The sequence below is a fragment of the Exserohilum turcica genome, assembly GCF_000359705.1.
Source record: "Exserohilum turcica Et28A unplaced genomic scaffold SETTUscaffold_1, whole genome shotgun sequence".
NCBI lineage: Eukaryota > Fungi > Ascomycota > Dothideomycetes > Pleosporales > Pleosporaceae > Exserohilum > Exserohilum turcicum.
This window is the reverse complement of record NW_007359914.1, coordinates 1,863,127-1,883,050: the sequence shown is the minus strand read 5'-3', so window position 1 is coordinate 1,883,050 and position 19,924 is coordinate 1,863,127. Positions and strand designations below refer to the sequence as shown.

Sequence of the window (19,924 nt, the reverse complement as noted above, 5' to 3'; positions counted from 1 at the left end):
CTTTTTCCTGTAGCCCCTGCGGCTGCTTACTCTAGCACTAGCTCTCGGGCTCTGTCTCTATATGCATGTTCTGATTTTGTAGCCAAAAACACAAAACAACACGATATGAGACGAGAAGTAGTGAAGAAAGAAAGAAAGAAAGAATAAACAAAAGGAAAACTTGTTAGAATTTGAGCATGCAAAATCCATTGGATATTGCACCATCCTTAGATAAAAAAAAATGTGACTAAACACCTCCCACCCTCGATCTCCGTTGCCGTAACCACCCACCTCTCATACCCCAACCCCCTATTAGGATATCTCCCCTACTTGATAGTAATGTTTTGCACGCTAAAATGCGTATATATGAGTCGTGTCTTTCAACTTAAAAAAGGACACAAACAAAAAAAGATTTCTTTAGAAGAAAAAAAGAATCTCTCCTAATAGAGGAAGTATAAAAAAAAGATTAGAGCGAAATTTTGCCCCCTTTAAGCTTTTTTTCCTACTTGTGACTCTCTCTTCTTGCTTTTGTGTTGTGTTATGTTGTGTGGAGAGAGGAACAAACTTAAAAAAAGGACTGGATGAGATTGGGCTTGCTGCTAACGCGAAATTGGCTTGCTTTTAACTCGTTGGTATCGTGTGGGGCGGAGGTTCGTGATTAAAGTTCTCGCCGATGTCAATGCCTCTTTTTCGCTGCTGCTGCGGTTGCTGCTGCTACTGCTGCCCTTGGTTAACGCCAAAATGCGTTTTATTGGGGGGGGGAGAGGGAGGAGAGGAGGGAGGTGTTGTGCAAAGACAAAGATAGGGCTGCTCTCTACAAAGAATCAAGGCGAGACCTACTCTGCTTTCATCTATCAGACAAGCATACTTCCTGGGGCCTGGATAAGGCTTCCCTAGTTATCAAAGGGATGTGCTGGTCATGCATCATCATCTTCTGCTTTTCAAGCCATGTACACCCTCTTTTGATGGTCTTGCAGCTTGACGGTTTTGTGCACCGTTTCCTCGCTTTTGCCGACTGCTATACCAAAGTTGACGCTCCTTGACTTTTCGTCTGAACCATTCACGTTTAGAATTGCGTTCGTCTCTGCAAGCTTCAGCCTCTCCTTCTCAGCCTCCAGTTCTAGGTTCGCTTTGTCTTGTCCGGTGACTACGCCCTTGAGAATGACTTCAAGGTCGGCTAGGCGCACGGGCTTGATGAGGAAGAGGTTGATGCCACTCGAGTTTGCTTCTTGTTGTATGTCGGTATCGGCGACACCAGTGAGTGCAATGATTGTGACCTTGGGCAGATTGTGGCGGATTTCGTGGGCGCGGATTTGGCGTGTTGCTTCGAGGCCATCCATGACAGGCATGTTGATGTCCATGAGAACCACGTCAATGCGAGATTCATCTTCATTCTTGGCAGCTTTGTAGGCTTCAAGTGCCTCGAGACCGTCGGCTGCGAGGGTGTGCTCATGACCAAGTTTGTCGACAAAGGTGCGGAGGAGACGGAGGTTGATGGGGTTGTCGTCGACGCAAAGACATCGCAAAGCCCGAGTCGACTTTTTATATTTCGACGGCTTGCTGGGACGAGCCGCAACCGACCGTATCTCAGGAGCACTGATAGTGCTAGTGAGCTGTGGTCGAACCGCGTCTTCGACCCCCACGTGATCGGTGCACTTAGAAGGCGTGGCGTCTTTAAGACTAAGTTCGGTAATTTTGGGAAGGGCTGAATCGCTCGTGGTTTTGTGTACGACAGCTCGCTTGGAGTGTCGATCGAGACATGAAGCGAGTGCCTTTGCCATCTTGTGGGGACCGACTGGCTGGCCGATACATTCAAAGATGATGCCTGGCACCGTGATGGCTGTAGTTGATTGCGCGGAAGCAGCTCCCTGGCACACGACAATGACTGGCGTTGCCGCAATCTTTCCAGGACACTGGCTGTACTGAGTGCGGAGCTCTTTGGCACAGGATTCAGTGGCAATAATCATGTCCGGCTCCAAGGCGTTGCCGCCTGGCTCGAATCGCTCCATGCCGAACCAGTCGGCACAGAGGCTAACTAGAGCCTTCAAAGACAGCTTCGACGCGTTCTTGTTCTTGAGGTCCTTGACGATATGCTCCTTTGCTTGGTTGAAACCGTCAAATCGCACCTTCAAGCCCTTGGTACGCTTGGCAACCTCCTGTAAATGTATGTCCTTTTCGCACTCTGGGCCAGTGGCGCAAAAGTTTGGAGACATACGCGACTCCTTCAAAGGACATGTGACTACAAACTTGGTACCGCGATCCTTCTCGCTTCGTACCTCGACCTCTCCTCCCAGCGACTCGACAATCTGCTTGACGATTGAGAGGCCCAGACCGGTACCCTGGCTCAGAGGGTTTTCTTGGGCGAACGAGTGGAACAGTCTGTTGTTGATGTAGTCCTCGGACATGCCAATGCCAGAGTCAGTGACGGAGAACCTGAACTCACAGGTTCCCTCTTCATGGTGGGGCTTTCGCTTCACCTCAAGCTTTACCTTGATGTAGCCACCAGGCGTATACTTGAGACTGTTCCCAAACAGATTCATGATTACGCGTCGCCAAGCACCGGGCTGGGTGCGGAAGATGTAATTATCACTATGGTTAATGTCAAGAATGATGGAAATTGGCTGTTTGCTCGTTGTAGACGCATTGAGTTCATATGTTTGAGCAGATGTCTTTGCATACGTGTAACCGGCAAAGACGCTTTCAACCACGTCTTCTGTCAGAATGCTCATGTCAACATCATTGATAAGCGTCATGATGTCGTTGGTGTGAGCCCGGCCGGGACTGATTATGTGCTTGGCGCTCTGGGTACGCTTCTTCTGTCGTTTCGAGACACCCCGTGTTAAATTATTAATCTTGGCAAAGTCAAGGACCTGCATGATTAGCGACGAGTCGGATGCGGAAACGTGCCAAGCTTACATGGTTGATAGTCTCCAGGAGAGTTTTACCACAAGTCTCAATGGTTGCAACATGTGATACCTGCTGGTTGTCGAGAGAGGAGTCTTTCAGCAGATCTGTCATTCCGAGTATACCATGCTTGAAGCATGACGTTAGCCTGGTTGTAAGAACAAAAACTTCAATGAATACGTACCAGGGGAGAACGAAGCTCATGGCTGATGGAAGAAATAAAATCAGCCTTTGCAGCATCTGCCAGCTTGGTGTCGAGACGAGCAACTTCGGCCATGACGAAATTACTGAATGCTGCGAGATAGCTTAGCTCCTGCTCGGTTGTGAATATTCTCTTTGGCTCAGAGCTCCAGATGACGGCTGTCGCAAACCATCGCTCACGGTGCGGATCCCATAGCGGATACAGGATTAAGCTGCGTGCGGTAGGGAAGACTCGTCTCAAGTACGCCTCATCGTCCAAACTTCTTGAAGACTCGGTTTTACGTGAGGAGGTGAATGGAAATCCGTCAGAAGACTCAAACTCATCCAGACCAGTGGATGGGGAATTGACCGAAGGGGACGAGGGATCATGGTCGAGATGGAAGATTTGGCCGTGAGGATAGAGCCGAAGAAGGTGTCGCAAGACGCTCTCCGATATGCATTCACCCGCTTGTGGTAGGGGCTTGACATCGCGGTCCGTCTTGCAAAGCGCCGCGCCCAGAATCTCGCAGGGTTTGTCCGGTTCGGGCAACTGATCGGGGTCAAAGTCATCGTCAACAAGGCCGCCAAATGTGCTGATCTTGGCATCGAAGAATGCAACGCCCTCTGCCTCGGTCGAATCAACGATCATGTTGGCAGCCCGAGTAAAGTGGGCCCTAAGCTCTGGCGCAGCTCTGTCCTTTTCATTGGGCCGCGGGAACCCCTTGGTTGAGGTCGAGGAGGTGGTAGCGGTAGCAACCGGGCGGACAGGGTCAACAATCTGGCTAGGCCCCAACGTCGGATGCTTAGTGGTTGGCGAGCTTGGCGTGTGCGGGAGGTGATTGATAGGCGGCGTTGTCTCATTCATCGGCCCGACCATGCTGAGGTCAATGTGACTATGCCCATTAAGCACAGGGGGTTGCTGTTCCGTAGGCGTGGTAGCAGCAGGACGCTGGCGTTGGGGGAGCATCGCTTCTGGAGAGTCAATGGTGATTTCAGGCTGCTCGGTATCCCACGGATCCTGAGCCCAGTTCTCCAGCCCGCTCTTGCCCTCGGCAAACGAGCCCAGACTCCTGACCATGATCTTTGCCCGGCGGTGATCCTCGGCCGCCCTTGTCCTCTCCAAATGGCGCATGACGGTGCCTGCCATGCTCTTGAGGAAGGCAAGTTGGTGCTCCGTCAGCCCATCTCGCGGGTTCTCGTCGAGGACGCAGTAGGTGCCAATGCTGTGGCCGGTGGGGCTGCGAATGGGGACGCCGGCATAGAAGCGCGAGTAGGGCGGGCCCTTGACAAAGGGAAAGTTGCAGAAGCGCTGGTCTTTGCTCAGGTCGTTCACAATGAGCGACGGCAGGTCGCTGGGGTCTTCGAGGGGCAGCGTCGTGTACTTTGGGGCGAGATTGACCGTGTAGTAGCAGAGGCTCTGCTCCTTGGGGAAAATGGTGGTGCCAAAGCACAGGCGGTCGTCGTCAAACTCGGCCTCGCCCGTGTCGAGGGACAGCGTCTTGGTGGCCTCGGCCAGCAGGAAGCAGTCCTTGCGGTCGAAGAAGGAGATGAGGCAGCGGCGGGCATTGAGGCGAAGAGCCCCGAGCTGGGCAAAGGCCGTCAGGGCCTTGTCGTCCGAGGCTCGTGGGGCATAGTCGAGCGTAGGCGGCGGGGTGCTCGGAGGCGTCTGCGAGTTGGAGGCGGGCGAGGGCGACGTCTGGCGGCTGGCTGAGCCATCTGTATGCGGGCGCTGGAAGCCTGGGCGAGGATAGTATCTAGCCATGGAGTCAGTACCAGTGCCAATGGCCAGGGCACTTGAGCGGGCAGAGCGGGCGGGAGCATCATGTGACGGACCGGTAGAAGGCCTTCTCTCGCTCTTTGGCAAGCTCGCTGTGGTCGATTCTCCGGCGGCGGCGGGCCTGGGAGCGGGCGAGCGCCTGGTCATACGACTCGGACATTTGCGCGTGTAGGAGAGACGGACAAGAGGTTTTTGTGGAGAAGGGTTTCCCGCATCCATGCGCCGCAAGCCACTGTAGCGCGCTAGGGGCAGCGCATGTAAGGATGCATAGTGCGTGGATGTGGGCACACATGGACGGGCGCCAACCACGGCTGCCGGCTGCTGCTGGGGGGGGGGAAGGGGAAGGGGGGGAGCCCTGCGCCATGCACGCCGACCGCTAATGCTCATGCTAATATTGCTATCGTTCCTATCGCCGGATGGCCCGAGCGCCGCCTGCCTGGCTGCTACCCCACCATGACTTTTGCTACCACTCCCACCCTCGACGTGCCCCTCCATCGCCAATCGCTTGGCTGCTGCTGCTGCATGCATACCTGCCGAGCCTCACCACTGCCAATATCACCACAACCACCACCATCATCATCTCCATCATCATCATCATCATCATCATCATCACCAGTAACCACAGCCCTCCCTTGCCACCCATCCCCTCGCTGCTCCCGCCCCGCTCTGCCCCCCGCCGCAAACATGGGCCGCCTCGTCAAGCTCGCGACCTGCTCGCTGAACCAGTGGGCAGTATGTGCTCCCCCCAGCCCCTCCCCATGGCCACGCTAACACTCCGCAGCTCGACTGGTCGGGCAACATGGAGCGCATCAAACAGAGCATCCGAGTCGCAAAAGGTACGCCTCTGGATGCACCCGTCGCGCCGGCGCCCCGCGTGCTCATGCCTCTGTAGATCAAGGCTGCACATACCGCGCGGGCTCCGAGCTCGAGATCTGCGGCTATGGCCTACTCGACCACTTTCTCGAGCAGGACAGCATTCGCCACAGCTGGGAGCAGCTCAGCCTGCTGCTGCTGGACCGCTCGCTCGACGACATCATCATCGATGTCGGCATGCCCGTCCGCCAGTCGGGCAACCTGTACAACGCCAGGGTCATCATCTTGTCAGGCAAGATTCTGCTGATCCGCCCAAAGATGAGCCTGGCTTCTGCCGGCAACTACCGTGAAGGCCGTTACTTCATCCCCTGGAACCGTCCCCAGCAGGTCGAGCAATATGAACTACTCGAGCTCTCCCACGAGGCGCTGGCGCTGCAGGACAGCCACTTTGTGCCCTTTGGTGACGGCATCATCAATGCCCTTGACTGCAAGCTGGGATACGAGACATGCGAGGAACTTTTTACCCCCATGAGCCCTCACATCCCCTTGTCCTTGGCCGGATGTGACATCATAATCAATAGTTCCGGCTCCCACCATGAGCTCCGGAAGCTCGACACGCGCATTGACCTGATTAGAGAAGCAACGGCAAAGTGCGGCGGTGGCTACCTTTATGCAAACCAGAAGGGCTGTGACGGCGATCGTCTGTACTATGACGGCTGTGCCATGATTCTCGTCAATGGCACCATCCGTGCCCAAGGATCACAGTTCTCTCTGCAAGACGTCGAGGTGGTCACTGCCACCATAGACCTCGAGGAAATCTGGTCATATCGCACAAGCCCTTCCCGCGGTCTGCAAGCTGTAGCAGCTCCACGGTACGAGCTTTTCCGCGCCAACCTTAGGCTTGCATCTGCAACTACAGACTTTGACCCCGACCACCGGCCCACCCCAGTTCAACAACTGCGCCTGCATACCCCCGAGGAAGAAATTGCTCTGGGCCCTGCATGCTGGATGTGGGACTACCTCCGGCGATCTGGCCAGGCCGGCTTCATGCTCCCGCTGAGTGGCGGTATTGACAGTTGTGCAACCGCCACCTTGGTATTCTCCATGTGTCGACTGGTATACCAGGCTGTACAGGACGGCAATGAGCAAGTCATTGCCGATGTTCGTAGAATAGTGGGTCCCTACTACGCAGAAGGCTGGTTGCCAGAAAGCGCGCAGCAAATCTGCAACGGCATTCTCCACACCGTCTTCATGGGCATGTCGCAGCAGTCAAGCCCGGAGACGAGGAGCCGCGCTAAGCGACTGGCGGAAAATATCGGAAGCCATCACCTCGAGGCGGACATAGACGATATCTACCATAGCCAGAAGAATCTCCTGACCAAGGCCACTGGCTTTACCCCGCGCTTTAGGGCCCATGGCGGTCAGCCCGCAGAGAACCTAGCGCTGCAGAACATCCAGGCTAGGACTAGGCTAGTATCCTCTTACTACTTTGCTCAAATGCTCCCCATAGCTCGAGAGAGACCCAACGGAGGCAGTCTCTTAGTTCTTGCTTCAGGAAATGTGGACGAGTGTCTCCGCGGTTACTTGACCAAGTACGATTGCAGCAGTGCAGACCTCAACCCTATTGGCTCCATATCCAAGACGGATCTCAAACGTTTCATTGCCTACGCACAGACAGAATTCAAGATTCCCATTCTCGGCGAGTTCCTCGACGCCACCCCAACCGCTGAGCTAGAACCTCTGACAGAGGGATACGCACAGAGCGACGAGGTCGACATGGGCATGACTTACAAGGAACTCGGTGTCTTTGGAAAGTGCCGCAAGGAGATGAAGCTTGGTCCGTACGGAACCTGGGTCCGTCTTGCTCACGAATGGAGCGACGAATATACCCCCCGTGAAGTAGCAGACAAGGTCAAGCGCTTCTTCCACTACTATGCCATCAACCGCCACAAGATGACGACCATGACTCCCAGCTACCATGCCGAAGCTTACTCTCCAGATGACAACCGCTTTGACCTAAGGCCCTTTCTGTACCCACCCTTTTACAAGAACTGGAGCTTTAAGCGCATAGACGAAGAGCTGGAGAAGCTGGAGAAGAAGGCGCAAGAAAAGAAGAATTAAGCTTGGTGTAGCCATGTGTATATATAGTGGGTTAGGAAGTGGGCTCGGAGAGCGTAGATACATGTACAAGTCGAATTTTGTAGAAAATAGAAAGGGACGCATATCGATATAGAAAGCAAGGACGTCATGCTTATTGTATTTCAATGGCATTTCTTCCTTTGCAAATCATAGTCTAATCAAGCATCAAACTTTTGTAGCCACGTGTAAACGCGCTACAATGTAATCGTATTCAAGCGTATTATGAGTAAATTAACTATAGTCTCATTGCTGAGTACAAAAAAGGCAATAAGAAAAGAAATCCTACTAACACAACACAGAGAAGAGGTGCGCGTCATAACGCATATGCCTTGAACAAAAAAGAAAATGCTCTCTCAACAAGAAAAAGAAACAAAGAAACTGCATAGTACACTGCTGGGTATATCATATTCAAGTTCCACCATGACCAAGACAATAATAACAATAATAGCCATGGCTACATCAAGATAATATCCCTCTTGACGGGATTCCGCTGCAGCCACGCATCCTCATGTATCCTCGCGATAGCCACGCGCTCAGCATGGTCGCCGACCCACTTGATAAGCATGACATTGAGCATTTTCCACGGGCCGGGCGCAAACACATCCGCGGCGAAATCATGGATTTCCTGGTCCCAGAGGAACTGTGCGTCGTCGGCAGCCCAGATGGGTGTGCCGGGCGGGTGCATGGTGTTGAGATGTGGCTTCCTGTTTTCGGGGTTGGGTCTGCACCAGAGGTTGCGGGAGAGCAGGATGAATTCATAGGGGCCTGTCGAGGAAGGCTGTGAGATTGCGGATTCGTAGTCCATGATGACGCCGCAGTGGGTGTCGTCTTCGTTGATGAGGTGCGAGCAGGGGATGTCTCTGCCGTTGTGGTTGAGCTGCTCGGCGCTGAAGCCGTCGGCGGAAATGGTCGAGGCTGTGAAGCGCAGCGTGTTGGATTGCGTCTTGTGGTCGGCGCCGCGCGGCGCGTGGAAGTACGGGGGGTACTTGATGCGCAGCGCTGGGCTCTTTTCGCGGCGCACTGTGTATTCCGCTGTGCTGGGGCCAATGTGGTAGTTGACGACTTCGGAGCGGAACCACTCGCCCTCGCTGCGCGGGATTTTGTAAATGTCCGGGCAGCTGGTCGGGTCAAAGGGGAAGTTGACGCGGCCGTGGTAGGCAGACCAGCTCCATGAGGGCTCGTCCGAGGCTTTCCTGGTCAAGGGGCCCGCGGGACACCAGAGAAGTGAGTAGTCGAATACGGCCTCGGGGAGGCCGTGGAGGAATTGGCCGCCGCAGTTTTTGGTCAGGGTTTTTGTTGCTTTTGCGAATTCCTTGGATGCGTATGCTTGGTTGAGCGATATGCTGTTGCACACGAGCTGGTTGTACCTTCGGAAGCCATAGAACCAGTTTTCCACCTCGCTCAGGTCGACGTCTTGCGACCTGTTGCTGACCTGACTGGCATTGGACGACGAGCGCAGCCTGTTGACTATCTCGCGGACGGAGCCGCGGCGGCTCGATGGGCTAGTGGTGCCTGTGGAGCGAGACTCGTCGCTGTTGCACCGGACTGGTTCTGGCGCCAGGAAGCCGTTTGCGGTTACCGGTGCTGATTCTTTGTGTGGCGATGTCGACCGCCGCGAGAGTGGGCGGCGGATCCACGACGGCGACAGCCTATCCAGCGCAGAGGGCGTATCGGTGGACATGATGAGCAGCGACATGGAGCAAGGCCGGAAAAGTACTAGGAAATATCGTGCAGTGTGTCGAGCGTCGAGGTCTACTCTTTGGGCTAGGCGGTGAGGTACGTGTACAATGCGAAGGAATCCGGTGTGCTGGCGGCCAACAAGTCAAACGTCGAGGGGAAGTTGAGTGCACACAATGGCTACCTCGCCCTTTTGAGCAATGCAGCGCTGCTTATCGATGTTGCCGCTGCAAAGAGGCTGTGCCCCGTTCGGCATTGTTGCGAAGTATGTTTGGCGAGAGGGGCATGTGTGACGATATCCGAGAGCTAACGACTTGTAAAAGGTGGCTGAGCCCATGATCTGGATCATCCCGGCTCCACCAACGACCCAGTTTCCGGCTTTTCATTTCACGCCTTGCTTTTGCGCCCCAATCACCGTGTTGGTGTCGCCAACTTGCTGGCTGCTGTGACCGTCTTGTTTAGCCAAGACGTGCTTGTTTGCTACAAGCTTTTTCGCCAGCCGGTGCGGGAAGCAAAGAGTGAGATCAGAGATTGCAAAGGACGCGCTGCTGCTGGCCGATCGTGGCCGGCGAGTAATGCGTCTGGTCTTTGTTGTCGTCAAATCTTCTCCTCGTCGCAGGTCGTTTGTGACAGCAAAGGTCAAACGCCTATGAAATGTTATCCACACGTTCGCTTCATTCCACAGTCGAGGCCCCCTTCCCGTCAAGCCAAGGCCGCCGGTGTCGCGTGCACAAGAGTTGAGCTGACAGAAGGCGACATGACTCGGGCGGGTCTGGGGTTGCGCCACATGTGCTGCGCCACATATGCGCCACCGCGGGGTCGCCTCTTTTCATGCTCGCGCGTCGGAGGCACCGACGGTGACGCGTTGCTGTGTACAGCTCCAAAATTCCAGCTGGCGGGGGGCATTGCCCAGGACTTCGATACGCCCGTCTGCACTACTACAATCTACTCGCCACCATGTCTGGCTACGAGGGTGAGTCCGCGCGTATGCAGGCGCAGTCCAGCGAGTAACCTGAAGCAGTCGAACACAACATCTCCACCAAAGACGACAAACCGCAGCGGCCGCCACGGCGGCCGGACCTCTCGACCTTTTTCTCGCAGCTCGAGCTCGTCGATACGTCAGATCCGCGGTCACATACGAACGTCCATGCCCTTCCGCAGCCCGAAAACATGGCGGCGGCGTTCCGCCTGCTTGCTAATGCTTTCGAGACGATGCGCGGACGACCGGCGGACGAGAATAATAGCGAGGGAGACTTGTTGGCTAGCATGATTGAGGTGCTACGCGAGAACGCCGATGATCCGCCCACTGAACTGAAGGGCGTTCCGGACAGCTTCCTCGACGAGTTGGAGAGGGTGCCCAAGGAGACGCTCAAGCCTTCAGATACATGCCCCATTTGTGTCAACCCGTTTCTCGATGGTGGGTTACAAATGGCAGTAGAGAGGAGGCTGGCTGACCACAACACCCGCAGACAAGTATCCACTTGTGGTCCAGTTACCGTGCCATGAGGACCACCGCTTCGATCTCGACTGCATAGGCCCATGGCTCAAGTTGAACGCCACATGTCCGCTTGATCGCAAAGAGCTTTTGAAGAAGAAGAAGCCCCCGCCACCGCCTGCAGATGACGACGAAGAGGAATACGACGATATGTACGCCTGAGGCGGTGAATATATGGACTGCATTGCTTCGGAGCTAGGACCCGCAGATAGTGGAAGGCGAGCGCTGACGTCGACAATACACGTACGCACGGGGTTCCGACTGTATCTGCGCCACCACAACAGGCCCAATTGTCGGAAAAATCTCGCAGTCATGTGCGATACTTTACCGTGTTTATCCACCAAATGGGATCGTGTCACACTTGCAGCTTGGGTTTCTTTCGTCTTTCGCGTCATACTCCTGTTCTTTCTCCAACGAGCGACAGGCATTCAGTGCTCCTCAGTTTCATACTTGACTACGTGAGTGAGCGGCAACGCGACCTCACCAGACCTGATCATCACTATACCCCAGGGACCGGGTAGCATCGCCAAAGTCCCAAGTAAAAAAAAATCTGGTTCTTCCACGGCCTAGTCTCAAACGAGCCATTTGTCAGTTCGAGTTTAACATCAACCGGCCGGCTTCCGAGAAACCTGGAACATATTCACAGACAATGGTGTTCCGTACTAGTTCGGCCCGCATGAGTTTGTACATAGTGGCTATGGCCATGTCTGACAATGCATGCATGCCTCGGAATGACGTAACGTAACCTGTCCATGCTGTTATTAGTTCCTCTACAACAGTATCGGGCCATAATATCTCCAATAGCACAATGTCCAGCAGTTGACATGCTCTACGGTAATTTCAGCGATTGCCACATTAAGCTAAGAATCACCAGGTTACCGGGTGCTTCCGCCACTTCACTATGGTGTTGTGGCTGCCTCTAAGATTACTCTTGCCTAGGACACTAACGCAATACTGCTTGCGTGGTATTGTATGTACGTTTCTGCTTCGGGCAGCAGACGTCGGAGCAGGGCGATTAACAGACGAGAGGCCCCACATCTGCAGCAAATTACTCTACGGAAGCTCCGATCCGCATGCAGCTGACGTTCCCGAACACACGCATAACCTTGCACATGGTAACGTATCATGGACAGCGGATAACCCTCCTGGGCTTTCAAAATGTCTTTGTTGCTGTGGTATCAGCCTGCCAGGTACAGGTGGGGCTGCACGGGTCGGCAAGACTTCGGATAGACCTTTACGCTGTCTTTCCTAGTGCAGGTCAGTCTATCCTGAGGTTGTAAATGGACAGCAGCGTGGGTGTATGTATGTAAGTACATAAAAAGAACACGGCGATTCTACACTATCCTGATGTGTATTAGCTATGGGAGACGCAACTAGTGGACAGCGCACAATGCTCCTGTCCGAAGTCTAACGGGGTTGCTCGCGCTTAGCGGAGATACGGCCGTGTAAGCACTGGTGTCATTACTGGTGCCGACGGAGGATCGGTCGTAGCCCCGTCTGAGTAATTCAAAGCGCGCCATGGACCGTACCGTCGGACGTAGCTCTCCTGATTGACAATCGACGAGCAACAGTGGCAAAGAGTAACGGCAGCAAAGAACACGCGCATAGGCGACGCCACAAGAGTGTGTATGCTAATAGTTAAACGGGTGAATAATGTACCGATTCCAAAACCCGCCGCAGTGGTATGGCATGGTGGAAGTGTGGAGTAATCCTCGGCCTTGATCCTTACCTACGGACGAATCGCGGCCGGCAACCCGAACGGTCAGCTCCACACCCGCTGTTGCCATCGCATCGGCCACGCCCCGCTATGAAAGCAAGGCCGCGTCCTTTACGATACAATGTCTGGATAGGCGGGAGAAGTTCGAGTGGGCTGAACGAGAAATCACACATATTCAACGGTCCCTCGCAGTACCATGGACAATGCAAGCACCACCAGTAACCAAACCAAGAAGAGGACTGGCAAAAGCCTCCAGGCCTGTTGGCAATGTGAGGCCGAAACCCATCCAGTATGTCGAGGGCTACGTGCTAACCCAAGCGTGCATAGGCAAGAAGCGCAAGCTTCATGGCAATGCAGCTCAAGCGATCATCAGCTGTTCGACCAAACCTGATGCAGTAGAGGAAGCCAGCACCTGCTCGACACACATGGCTGAAAGGCTTTCCAAGCTGGAGCAACTCTTTGAGCGGTTCGTATGTCGCAAGAGTCCGACGAGTGGCGGCCCAATCTTGTCGCCACAAAGTCCTCCTTTGACGGTATCGGGTTCGAGCGACAGGCATCACAAACGGCCCAGGACAGGCTCCTCGGACGACCTGACGAGCCTGTCTTCGATAGGTGACGGGATTGTGAGTTGACGACGCTTTGTTGGCACACGCACGACTTACTAACCATGGCAGCCTGGAGCACAAGCATGGAATTCAGCAGCTTCGATCCGCACGCTAATGGGCAAAGTGGACAGCAGAGGCGACTGCGACGCTGACGAACATGCTCATCGGTCTCTGACGGCTCTGCTGCCGTCGCAACACGACGCGGACATTATCTTCGAGTCATCAAACACTTGGATGATTCTGGATACCATCTATCGAGCGTCCAAGGACCTCTATCTCCACCGAGACGAGCAGTCGTATACGCTGGACATGAAGGCCGTGGCTCAAGAACGGCCCATCATTGTCGCTCGTACGCTTCTGCACCTGGCCATCTGCCTCAACGGACTGCCGCCCAACTTTGACAGCTCGCGCCTGACGAGCATCTGGAATCTCGAGCACACGGTGCGGAACTACGTTGCGACTGTCACTTCTCTTGTGGCTTCATCAGATGAGCAGATGATGACACTGCATGGGCTCGAGACGCTCTTGCTCCTCGCCTTCTACCACCTGGATTCGGCGTCTCTGAGGCAGGCGTGGCTCGTTGTGCGGCGCGGGCTTAACCTAACTCACCTGATGGGTTTCCAGCGCATCCTGATGCAACAAGACGACAACCCGCCGATTGCGATTATATCCAATGCACGGAGCATATGGCGCACGTTTGTTGATCTCGACCGGTATCTCAGTTTGCACCTCCGGCTTCCGTTTGGGTCGGAGGATTATCCGCTGCTGGGAGATGACGATGCGCACCTGGTCCATCGTGCCAAGCTCAACACGATTTCGCGCAAGATGGCCGGGCTGGAACGCGAAGTCTCGCCACAGGCGTACTCGGCAGCGCTCGCATTGGACGAGCAACTCGAGTCGTACGTGCGAGAGATACCGAAAGAGTTCTGGGAGGTGCCAAACATACCGTCGACGGCCAAGTCGCCCGAGTCGTCGGCAGCGCTGGAGCGATTGATTGTGCAGATGTGGCACTTTGAGACGAAGATTTTCCTCCACTTACCCTATCTCCTCCGCGCGCACCTCAACGACCGGTACGAGTGCTCCAAGTTCACGGCATTGCAGGCAAGTCGCAACGTGTTGATGCGGTGGTTTGCGTTACGCAACGCGTCGATTACGCAGGCTTGTTGTCGGGTAGCCGAGATTGCCGTGTTTATAGCGGCCGTGACTCTGACATTGGACATTGTTATCGAACTGGGCACCAAGGAGAAGAGCGAAGTGCAGAAGAACAAAGGGACGGACTTTGCCATGCTCTGCCGACTGATTGGCGAGATGGAGAAGCTGGCCAAAGCCAGCCCACGCGAACGGACGGCGGCTCAGAGTGCTATTGTGCTCAAGAAGATACTGTCGTCGCTGGACCCGAGCAAGCAGCAAGCAGGCAAATCGCGGCTCACGATTCCGTACTTTGGCACGGTGGAGCTCGAGTTCAAGAAGCCGCCGGTGCGGACTGGATTTGATGTCGACGCCGACACCAGCAAGCTGATGGAAGTCAATGCTACGGGGCAGCATGTGCCCGTCTTCTCGTTTACGAACAATTCGCTGTGGCCCAAGCCGGAGCCTGGGTCGCGTGCTGAGCTGGACTGGGACATTGTTGTCTTTGATGGTCTGGAGGACCGAGACACGGAGGGCAACTGGATGTTTTAGCCTTGGACTGGCAACGCCGCCCGTTGGCACTTGATGGTGCGGCGGCAGGGTTGACTCGCGCAGGCGGGCGTGGTGGCTTCTTTTTCCTTTCTTCTTTTTTTCTTTTTCTTCTTTTCTCTGTGTGTCATTTTCTTTTTTTCTTCTCGTTAGGGGTTCTTGGTACAGCATTGTTCACGCGGGCGACTGGGCGCATGGCAGGAATGGACAAAGGGACGAATTGGGGCCGGGGGAAAGGAGGAGTCTTGGATGGAGTCTGTGAGTTGGCGGGTTGTCATGTGGAGCGTGTGACGGGTTTTGTGTTTGCAGGATTGTTTCAGATATCCGCCCATGTCGGGTCGGCGCCAGGGCGAATGGAGCACGAGGCAATGAGGCGCACACAGCAGGCGGGCGTGCAGCTTGTGCGGTGTTGAGCTGGCAAGGCTGCAGGGGGCGGCAGTGCTATGTGCCGGTGGGTGATAGGCTGCAGAGGGCCGCGTTGCAGGGCGAGGAGGGCCGAATGGGCGTGCATGTAGGGCAGGGTGGGCGTGAGTAGGCATAGTGTAGGCAGCATGTACATGTACATGTACGTACCCGAGCAGAGCAGGCCATGTGGGCGGGCGCGGTGACGTGAATGCAGAGGCGTGGTGAGGGAGTCGCATGTCGCACATCGCACAGAGGGCCCAGGATCGCCCGGCGACGGCAGCCGGATCGCCTTGCGGTGCTTGGCCCGTGTCGGTGCTGGCTGGCGGGCTGGCTGGGCTGCTGGCGGGCTGCTGGCGGGCGGGCTGGCGTGCTGGCGGGCGGCGGGCGGCGACCAACCAACTGACCGACCGACCAGCCCACGCACGACTGGCCAACGCCTTCTCACACGACCACCTTCGCTTGCGCGACACGACCCACGCGTTGCGCTTGTGTGCACGCCGCTCTCCTCCTTCTCGTCGCCCGCCCTGCCCGCACCGCTGCTGCTGCTGCTGCTGCCGCCGCTGCTGCTGAGAGAGCCTCTGAGCCGCCTACTTACAGCTCGCTCTCGCTCTCGCCCGCCAGCCCGCCAGCCCGCCAGCCCGCTACTGCTGCTGTGGCACCATGGCTACGCACGTCTGGACCTGCGACGCCCGCGATGCCCCCAAGCCCCCAGCCCTCGTCACCGACGACACGCCCGCGACCATGAGCACCATCCTCACCCCCATGGCCGCCGCCGCCCAAGCCAGCACCGGCCTCGCCTGCTCGCCCGCCGCCTCGCTCAGCCTCTTCGAATCCATCATCACGGCCTATCCCCCCATCCTCGAATCGCTGCTCGCCCAGATCTCCACCGCAACCCTCCTCCAGCTCTACCACACCTCGCGCCACCTGCGCGACTTTCTGCGCCACTACCCCCTCGCCTGGCGCACGCTGTCCTTCCGATTGCCCCAGCCCGCCGTCGCCGTCGGCTCGCCGGGCAACGAGACGCCCGACAACCGCGACCGCCAGTCCAAGGCCTACTCGTTCGACGCCCTGCTCAAGCAGATCATATCCCCCAACGGCACCCGCCTGACCAGCCTCGACCTGTGCAACACGGCCGTCACGGGCATCGCCCTGGTCGGCAGCGTCCTGGGCCCGCGAATCCACACGCTCCGCCATCTGTCGGTACGCGGCTGCAAGAACGTCTCCATCAAGTACCACATTGTCCCCTTCCTCGAGCCCTACACCCTCAAGGACGCCCCCTGGATCCAAAACGACCTCGCCCTCAAAAGCCTCTACACGTACCGCTGCCGCCACCACCGCCGCCGCCCCTACCTCCCCTCGTCGCTCATCCGCCGCGACTCCGACTCCGATCCCACCCACCAGCTCATCGAGATATGCCACCAGCTGGGAATATGGACAGACACGGCCTGGTGTCCGAGTCCCGGCGGCAGGTGCTTCCGCCGCAAGGACTACCACGCAGGAAGAGCAGGGCCGCTGAACATGGAGGTCTGGGTGCCCTTTGACCGCCTCTGGCGATCAAGCAACCGCATCGGCCCCATGGACGGCACCAAGAAGCTGGGTGACCACGACGGCCGGCTGTGGGAGATTGCCGAGACCGGCCAAGACGGTGAGCCGCTGGGGCCTGAGAATAGCAACTTTGCAGGAGAAGGCAAGCATGTCCCGGTGCACGAGCGAAGGAGCCACACGGCTTTTGTGCACGACGTCCGCTGCTCGCAATGCGATGACATCATTCTCGAGCGATGTGAGTCGTGCAGCGTTCGTATGCACTGCATGGGCTGCCGGAAAACGCTGTGTGCCAGCTGCGCCTTCAACAGGCCAATACCGAGAAAACGCGCCAAGACACGGCACTTTGCCAGCCTGGCGTTTGGCAGTGCCGGTACGCTCGGTACTGCGCTTGGGCAAGCGTCTGCATCAGTACCGTCCGCCGAGGAACGGAACCACGAAGAGAAGGCCGACCGGAACCGCTTTTGGTGGGCGCCAGGCGCAACTCGATCGCCCAACCTCATGAACGAGAGTGCACAAGACGACGACTCGTCCGATTCAGAAGACGGCGGGAATATGAACAACGGAATGCCTGTCCCCCCGGCGAACCGCGAACCACCCAAACTTAACATGCACTGGTGTTGTCTGGAACCCATATTCTCTGGCGGTGGTGGCATCGCTGTCCTGGGAACCGGCCTGGGTGGCAGAGGAGCGGACAAGATACGTGCCGCCCCTCTTCCGCGCAGAAAGGAGTTTGAGGACCCTGATTTTAGCAACACGCTTCGGCCCGTCGACTACATCCGAGAGTTGAAGAACAACGGTCTTTACGAGTACGTGCTTGGTGAGGACGTTGACATACTCTCATACTTGAAGCAGGATTCGCTGGATCTGCAGCAGCAGACATGTCCCAGAGGCCTGTGCAATGACTGCTATAGGAGCTTCAGGTGGAAGGTCTCGTGCCGGGCCTGCAAGAGTCCAATCTGTAAAGAACACGACTTTAGGGCACTCAAAGTCCGCAAATGCGGCTATCGAGAACTACACACGGAGCGTGAGCATGTCCGATCGCACAACGAGCCACCACAACGACTAGTCATCCCCGAGTTCAATCCAAATCGGGCGAGCACACCAGATCCCGAGCGCACGCCTACTGCATCCAACTCCAACAATGACGCCTACTCTACCGGAGACAACGAGTCTGAATCCTCCGAGACACCAATGTCACAATCCCAGATCCTGGTTGCTCCCCCACAGCACTCGTCAGTCGACATGTCGACGACAGCCTCGCTCAACTCCATGCCACCTCCCGACCCATTCCCACTTGCATCCTCCTTGTCTTTTATTCCTGTCAGCTCGGCCCGTCCACGATCCCTCAGTGTCTCTGGCGTCAGAGGCCGGCCTACAAGTCCGTGGTTACAAAACTCGCCGCGATTGCCCGTCAACCACCCAGTCAGCAACCCGCTTCCATTGCCGTGCAATCCACGGCACCCTGTCCAGTGGGAAGGCTGCGGGGCCTACTTTTGTCAGTATCCAAGGCCAGTCGGAGACAGCAGACCACAGTGTCCGGCCATTCTCAAGGAGTGCTCAGAATGTGCAGTTCTTGTTTGTGATGTTAGTACACCATTTTTTTGGTTGAATTCGAAATGCTGACACTTTATCTAGCAATGTTCTGCATCAACGCCGTCTTGCACATGTACCTTTTGCACCGTCAACTACCACTGTCCGACATGTACGCGCAAACCCAGTGTCCGCGCAAAGTGCCGTTTGGAAGCCGAGAATCAAGCAAGGAGAGAAGCTGAGCAACGTACAATGGCTAAACTGAAAAAGGACAAGGAAGAGCGTGGGCATGCTGATGAATTGGCTGGGGCCATGCACGAGTTTTTCGCTGGAGTCTACCACTATGATCCCATACCGAGCCCGGACTCCATCACCGTGACAACTGTGTTTGGAGTCATGGAGGAACCAGCACACTTTACCACCATCAGCGCATCAGGCCCCTCACTCTTCCATACCGCATACGACCATTCGGACGACGAGGAAAACAATGTCGAGATGACTGAACATTTGCAGGAAGGTATTGAAGCCCTCCATCAGGGTTTGGCACAGATGCATCTCCAACAAACCACGTACGCAAACGGCATGAGCGCCCACATTACGCATTTGCCGGTAGACGTGGAGCCTGAACATGTGCATGACGACGAGGACGACGAGGATCTCCACGACACGGGCGAGGAAGGCGACATTGACACGGATGATTTCGACGCCGGTGCCGACAGCACCATGTTCGACGAGTTCGACGATGACGATGACGATACCATTGGCGGCGGTGTCCTTACACCTACCACTACTACCATCACTACCACCGTTGCAACATGACCAAAAGAAAAGTCTGTTTAAAAAAAAAGAGGCTCGGTTCGGTTTCAACACTTGATGCACACATGGCGCGCTGAAAGGCACACTCACACTCACACACACACACACACATTGGAGTTGGGGTTTTTTTTTTACTTTTCGGAACATGAGACGGCGCAAAAATATTCCCCCTCCTACCTTGTCTTTTTTTTCTGCTTCTGGTTCTGGCTTTTTTTATCTCTCTCTCTCTCTCTCTCTGTTTTGTTTGGGGCTTTTTTTTCAGTCACCCCACCCTACCCTCCAGTCCTCTCACCACCACATTCATCCATCCATCCACCCATCCATTCACCCTTGTTCCCCCCCCCCACTTTCTTTCTCGTTGCTTCCTCTGCTGCACTCACTCACCACACCACATCACACCACATGTTTACCTTGTTTTGTCTTTTCTTTTTCCTTTTCCTTTTCCTTTCCTGGGTTTCAAGTGGAACAGGGGGAGGGGAGGGGAGGGGAAGGGAAGAGTTTGAAGGTTATTATCATTGTTATTGTTGTTATCGTTTATTATAACTGTTGCTGTTGTTATGGTTGTGGTTGTGGTTGTGGTTGCGGTTGCGGTTGCGGTTGTTGTAGCAGGTGGGACTAGGTGTGGTGGTGTGGGCGTTGTGGTGTATGTGGTGTAGCTAGGGAGG

General features: G+C 55.7%; 6 protein-coding genes across 6 annotated transcripts; 4 read left to right on the top strand and 2 right to left on the bottom strand.

Moving 5' to 3' along the window:
- Positions 1–920: 920 nt before the first annotated feature.
- SETTUDRAFT_86875 (uncharacterized protein) lies at positions 921–4,825 on the bottom strand (the record flags this gene model as incomplete). The annotated part of the gene is made up of 3 exons (XM_008022300.1): positions 921–2,849; positions 2,896–3,012; positions 3,068–4,825. 3 exons carry the CDS (start codon positions 4,823–4,825, stop codon positions 921–923), a joined length of 3,804 nt encoding a protein of 1,267 aa, XP_008020491.1.
- A 693-nt stretch (positions 4,826–5,518) lies between these two features.
- Positions 5,519–7,972, top strand: SETTUDRAFT_162328 (uncharacterized protein). Its single transcript, XM_008022618.1, has 3 exons — positions 5,519–5,572; positions 5,622–5,676; positions 5,733–7,972. Exons 1-3 carry the CDS (start codon positions 5,525–5,527, stop codon positions 7,772–7,774), a joined length of 2,145 nt encoding a protein of 714 aa, XP_008020809.1. The 5' UTR covers positions 5,519–5,524; the 3' UTR covers positions 7,775–7,972.
- A 50-nt stretch (positions 7,973–8,022) lies between these two features.
- Positions 8,023–9,609, bottom strand: SETTUDRAFT_162327 (uncharacterized protein). The gene has a single exon (XM_008022617.1). It carries the CDS (start codon positions 9,486–9,488, stop codon positions 8,247–8,249), a length of 1,242 nt encoding a protein of 413 aa, XP_008020808.1. The 5' UTR covers positions 9,489–9,609; the 3' UTR covers positions 8,023–8,246.
- A 735-nt stretch (positions 9,610–10,344) lies between these two features.
- SETTUDRAFT_162326 (uncharacterized protein) lies at positions 10,345–11,459 on the top strand. Its single transcript, XM_008022616.1, has 3 exons — positions 10,345–10,442; positions 10,491–10,886; positions 10,939–11,459. Exons 1-3 carry the CDS (start codon positions 10,427–10,429, stop codon positions 11,124–11,126), a joined length of 600 nt encoding a protein of 199 aa, XP_008020807.1. The 5' UTR covers positions 10,345–10,426; the 3' UTR covers positions 11,127–11,459.
- Positions 11,460–12,877: 1,418 nt separating this feature from the next.
- On the top strand, positions 12,878–14,966 carry SETTUDRAFT_18382 (uncharacterized protein; the record flags this gene model as incomplete). The annotated part of the gene is made up of 3 exons (XM_008021885.1): positions 12,878–12,950; positions 13,009–13,304; positions 13,356–14,966. The coding sequence occupies 3 exons, from the start codon at positions 12,878–12,880 to the stop codon at positions 14,964–14,966; spliced, it is 1,980 nt and encodes a 659-aa protein (XP_008020076.1).
- Positions 14,967–16,130: 1,164 nt separating this feature from the next.
- Positions 16,131–19,632, top strand: SETTUDRAFT_133484 (uncharacterized protein; the record flags this gene model as incomplete). Its single annotated transcript, XM_008022615.1, has 2 exons — positions 16,131–18,497; positions 18,549–19,632. 2 exons carry the CDS (start codon positions 16,131–16,133, stop codon positions 19,260–19,262), a joined length of 3,081 nt encoding a protein of 1,026 aa, XP_008020806.1. The 3' UTR covers positions 19,263–19,632.
- Between the last annotated feature and the right edge of the window lie 292 nt (positions 19,633–19,924).

Coding starts and splice junctions, on each gene's coding strand:
- SETTUDRAFT_162328 (XM_008022618.1), top strand. CDS start 5,525: ATGGGCCGCCTCGTCAAGCTCGCGACCTGCTCGCTGAACCAGTGGGCA. Junction 5,573..5,621: donor GCTCGCTGAACCAGTGGGCA/GTATGTGCTCCC, acceptor AACACTCCGCAG/CTCGACTGGTCGGGCAACAT. Junction 5,677..5,732: donor GAGCATCCGAGTCGCAAAAG/GTACGCCTCTGG, acceptor ATGCCTCTGTAG/ATCAAGGCTGCACATACCGC.
- SETTUDRAFT_162327 (XM_008022617.1), bottom strand. CDS start 9,488: ATGTCGCTGCTCATCATGTCCACCGATACGCCCTCTGCGCTGGATAGG.
- SETTUDRAFT_162326 (XM_008022616.1), top strand. Junction 10,887..10,938: donor TGTCAACCCGTTTCTCGATG/GTGGGTTACAAA, acceptor CAACACCCGCAG/ACAAGTATCCACTTGTGGTC.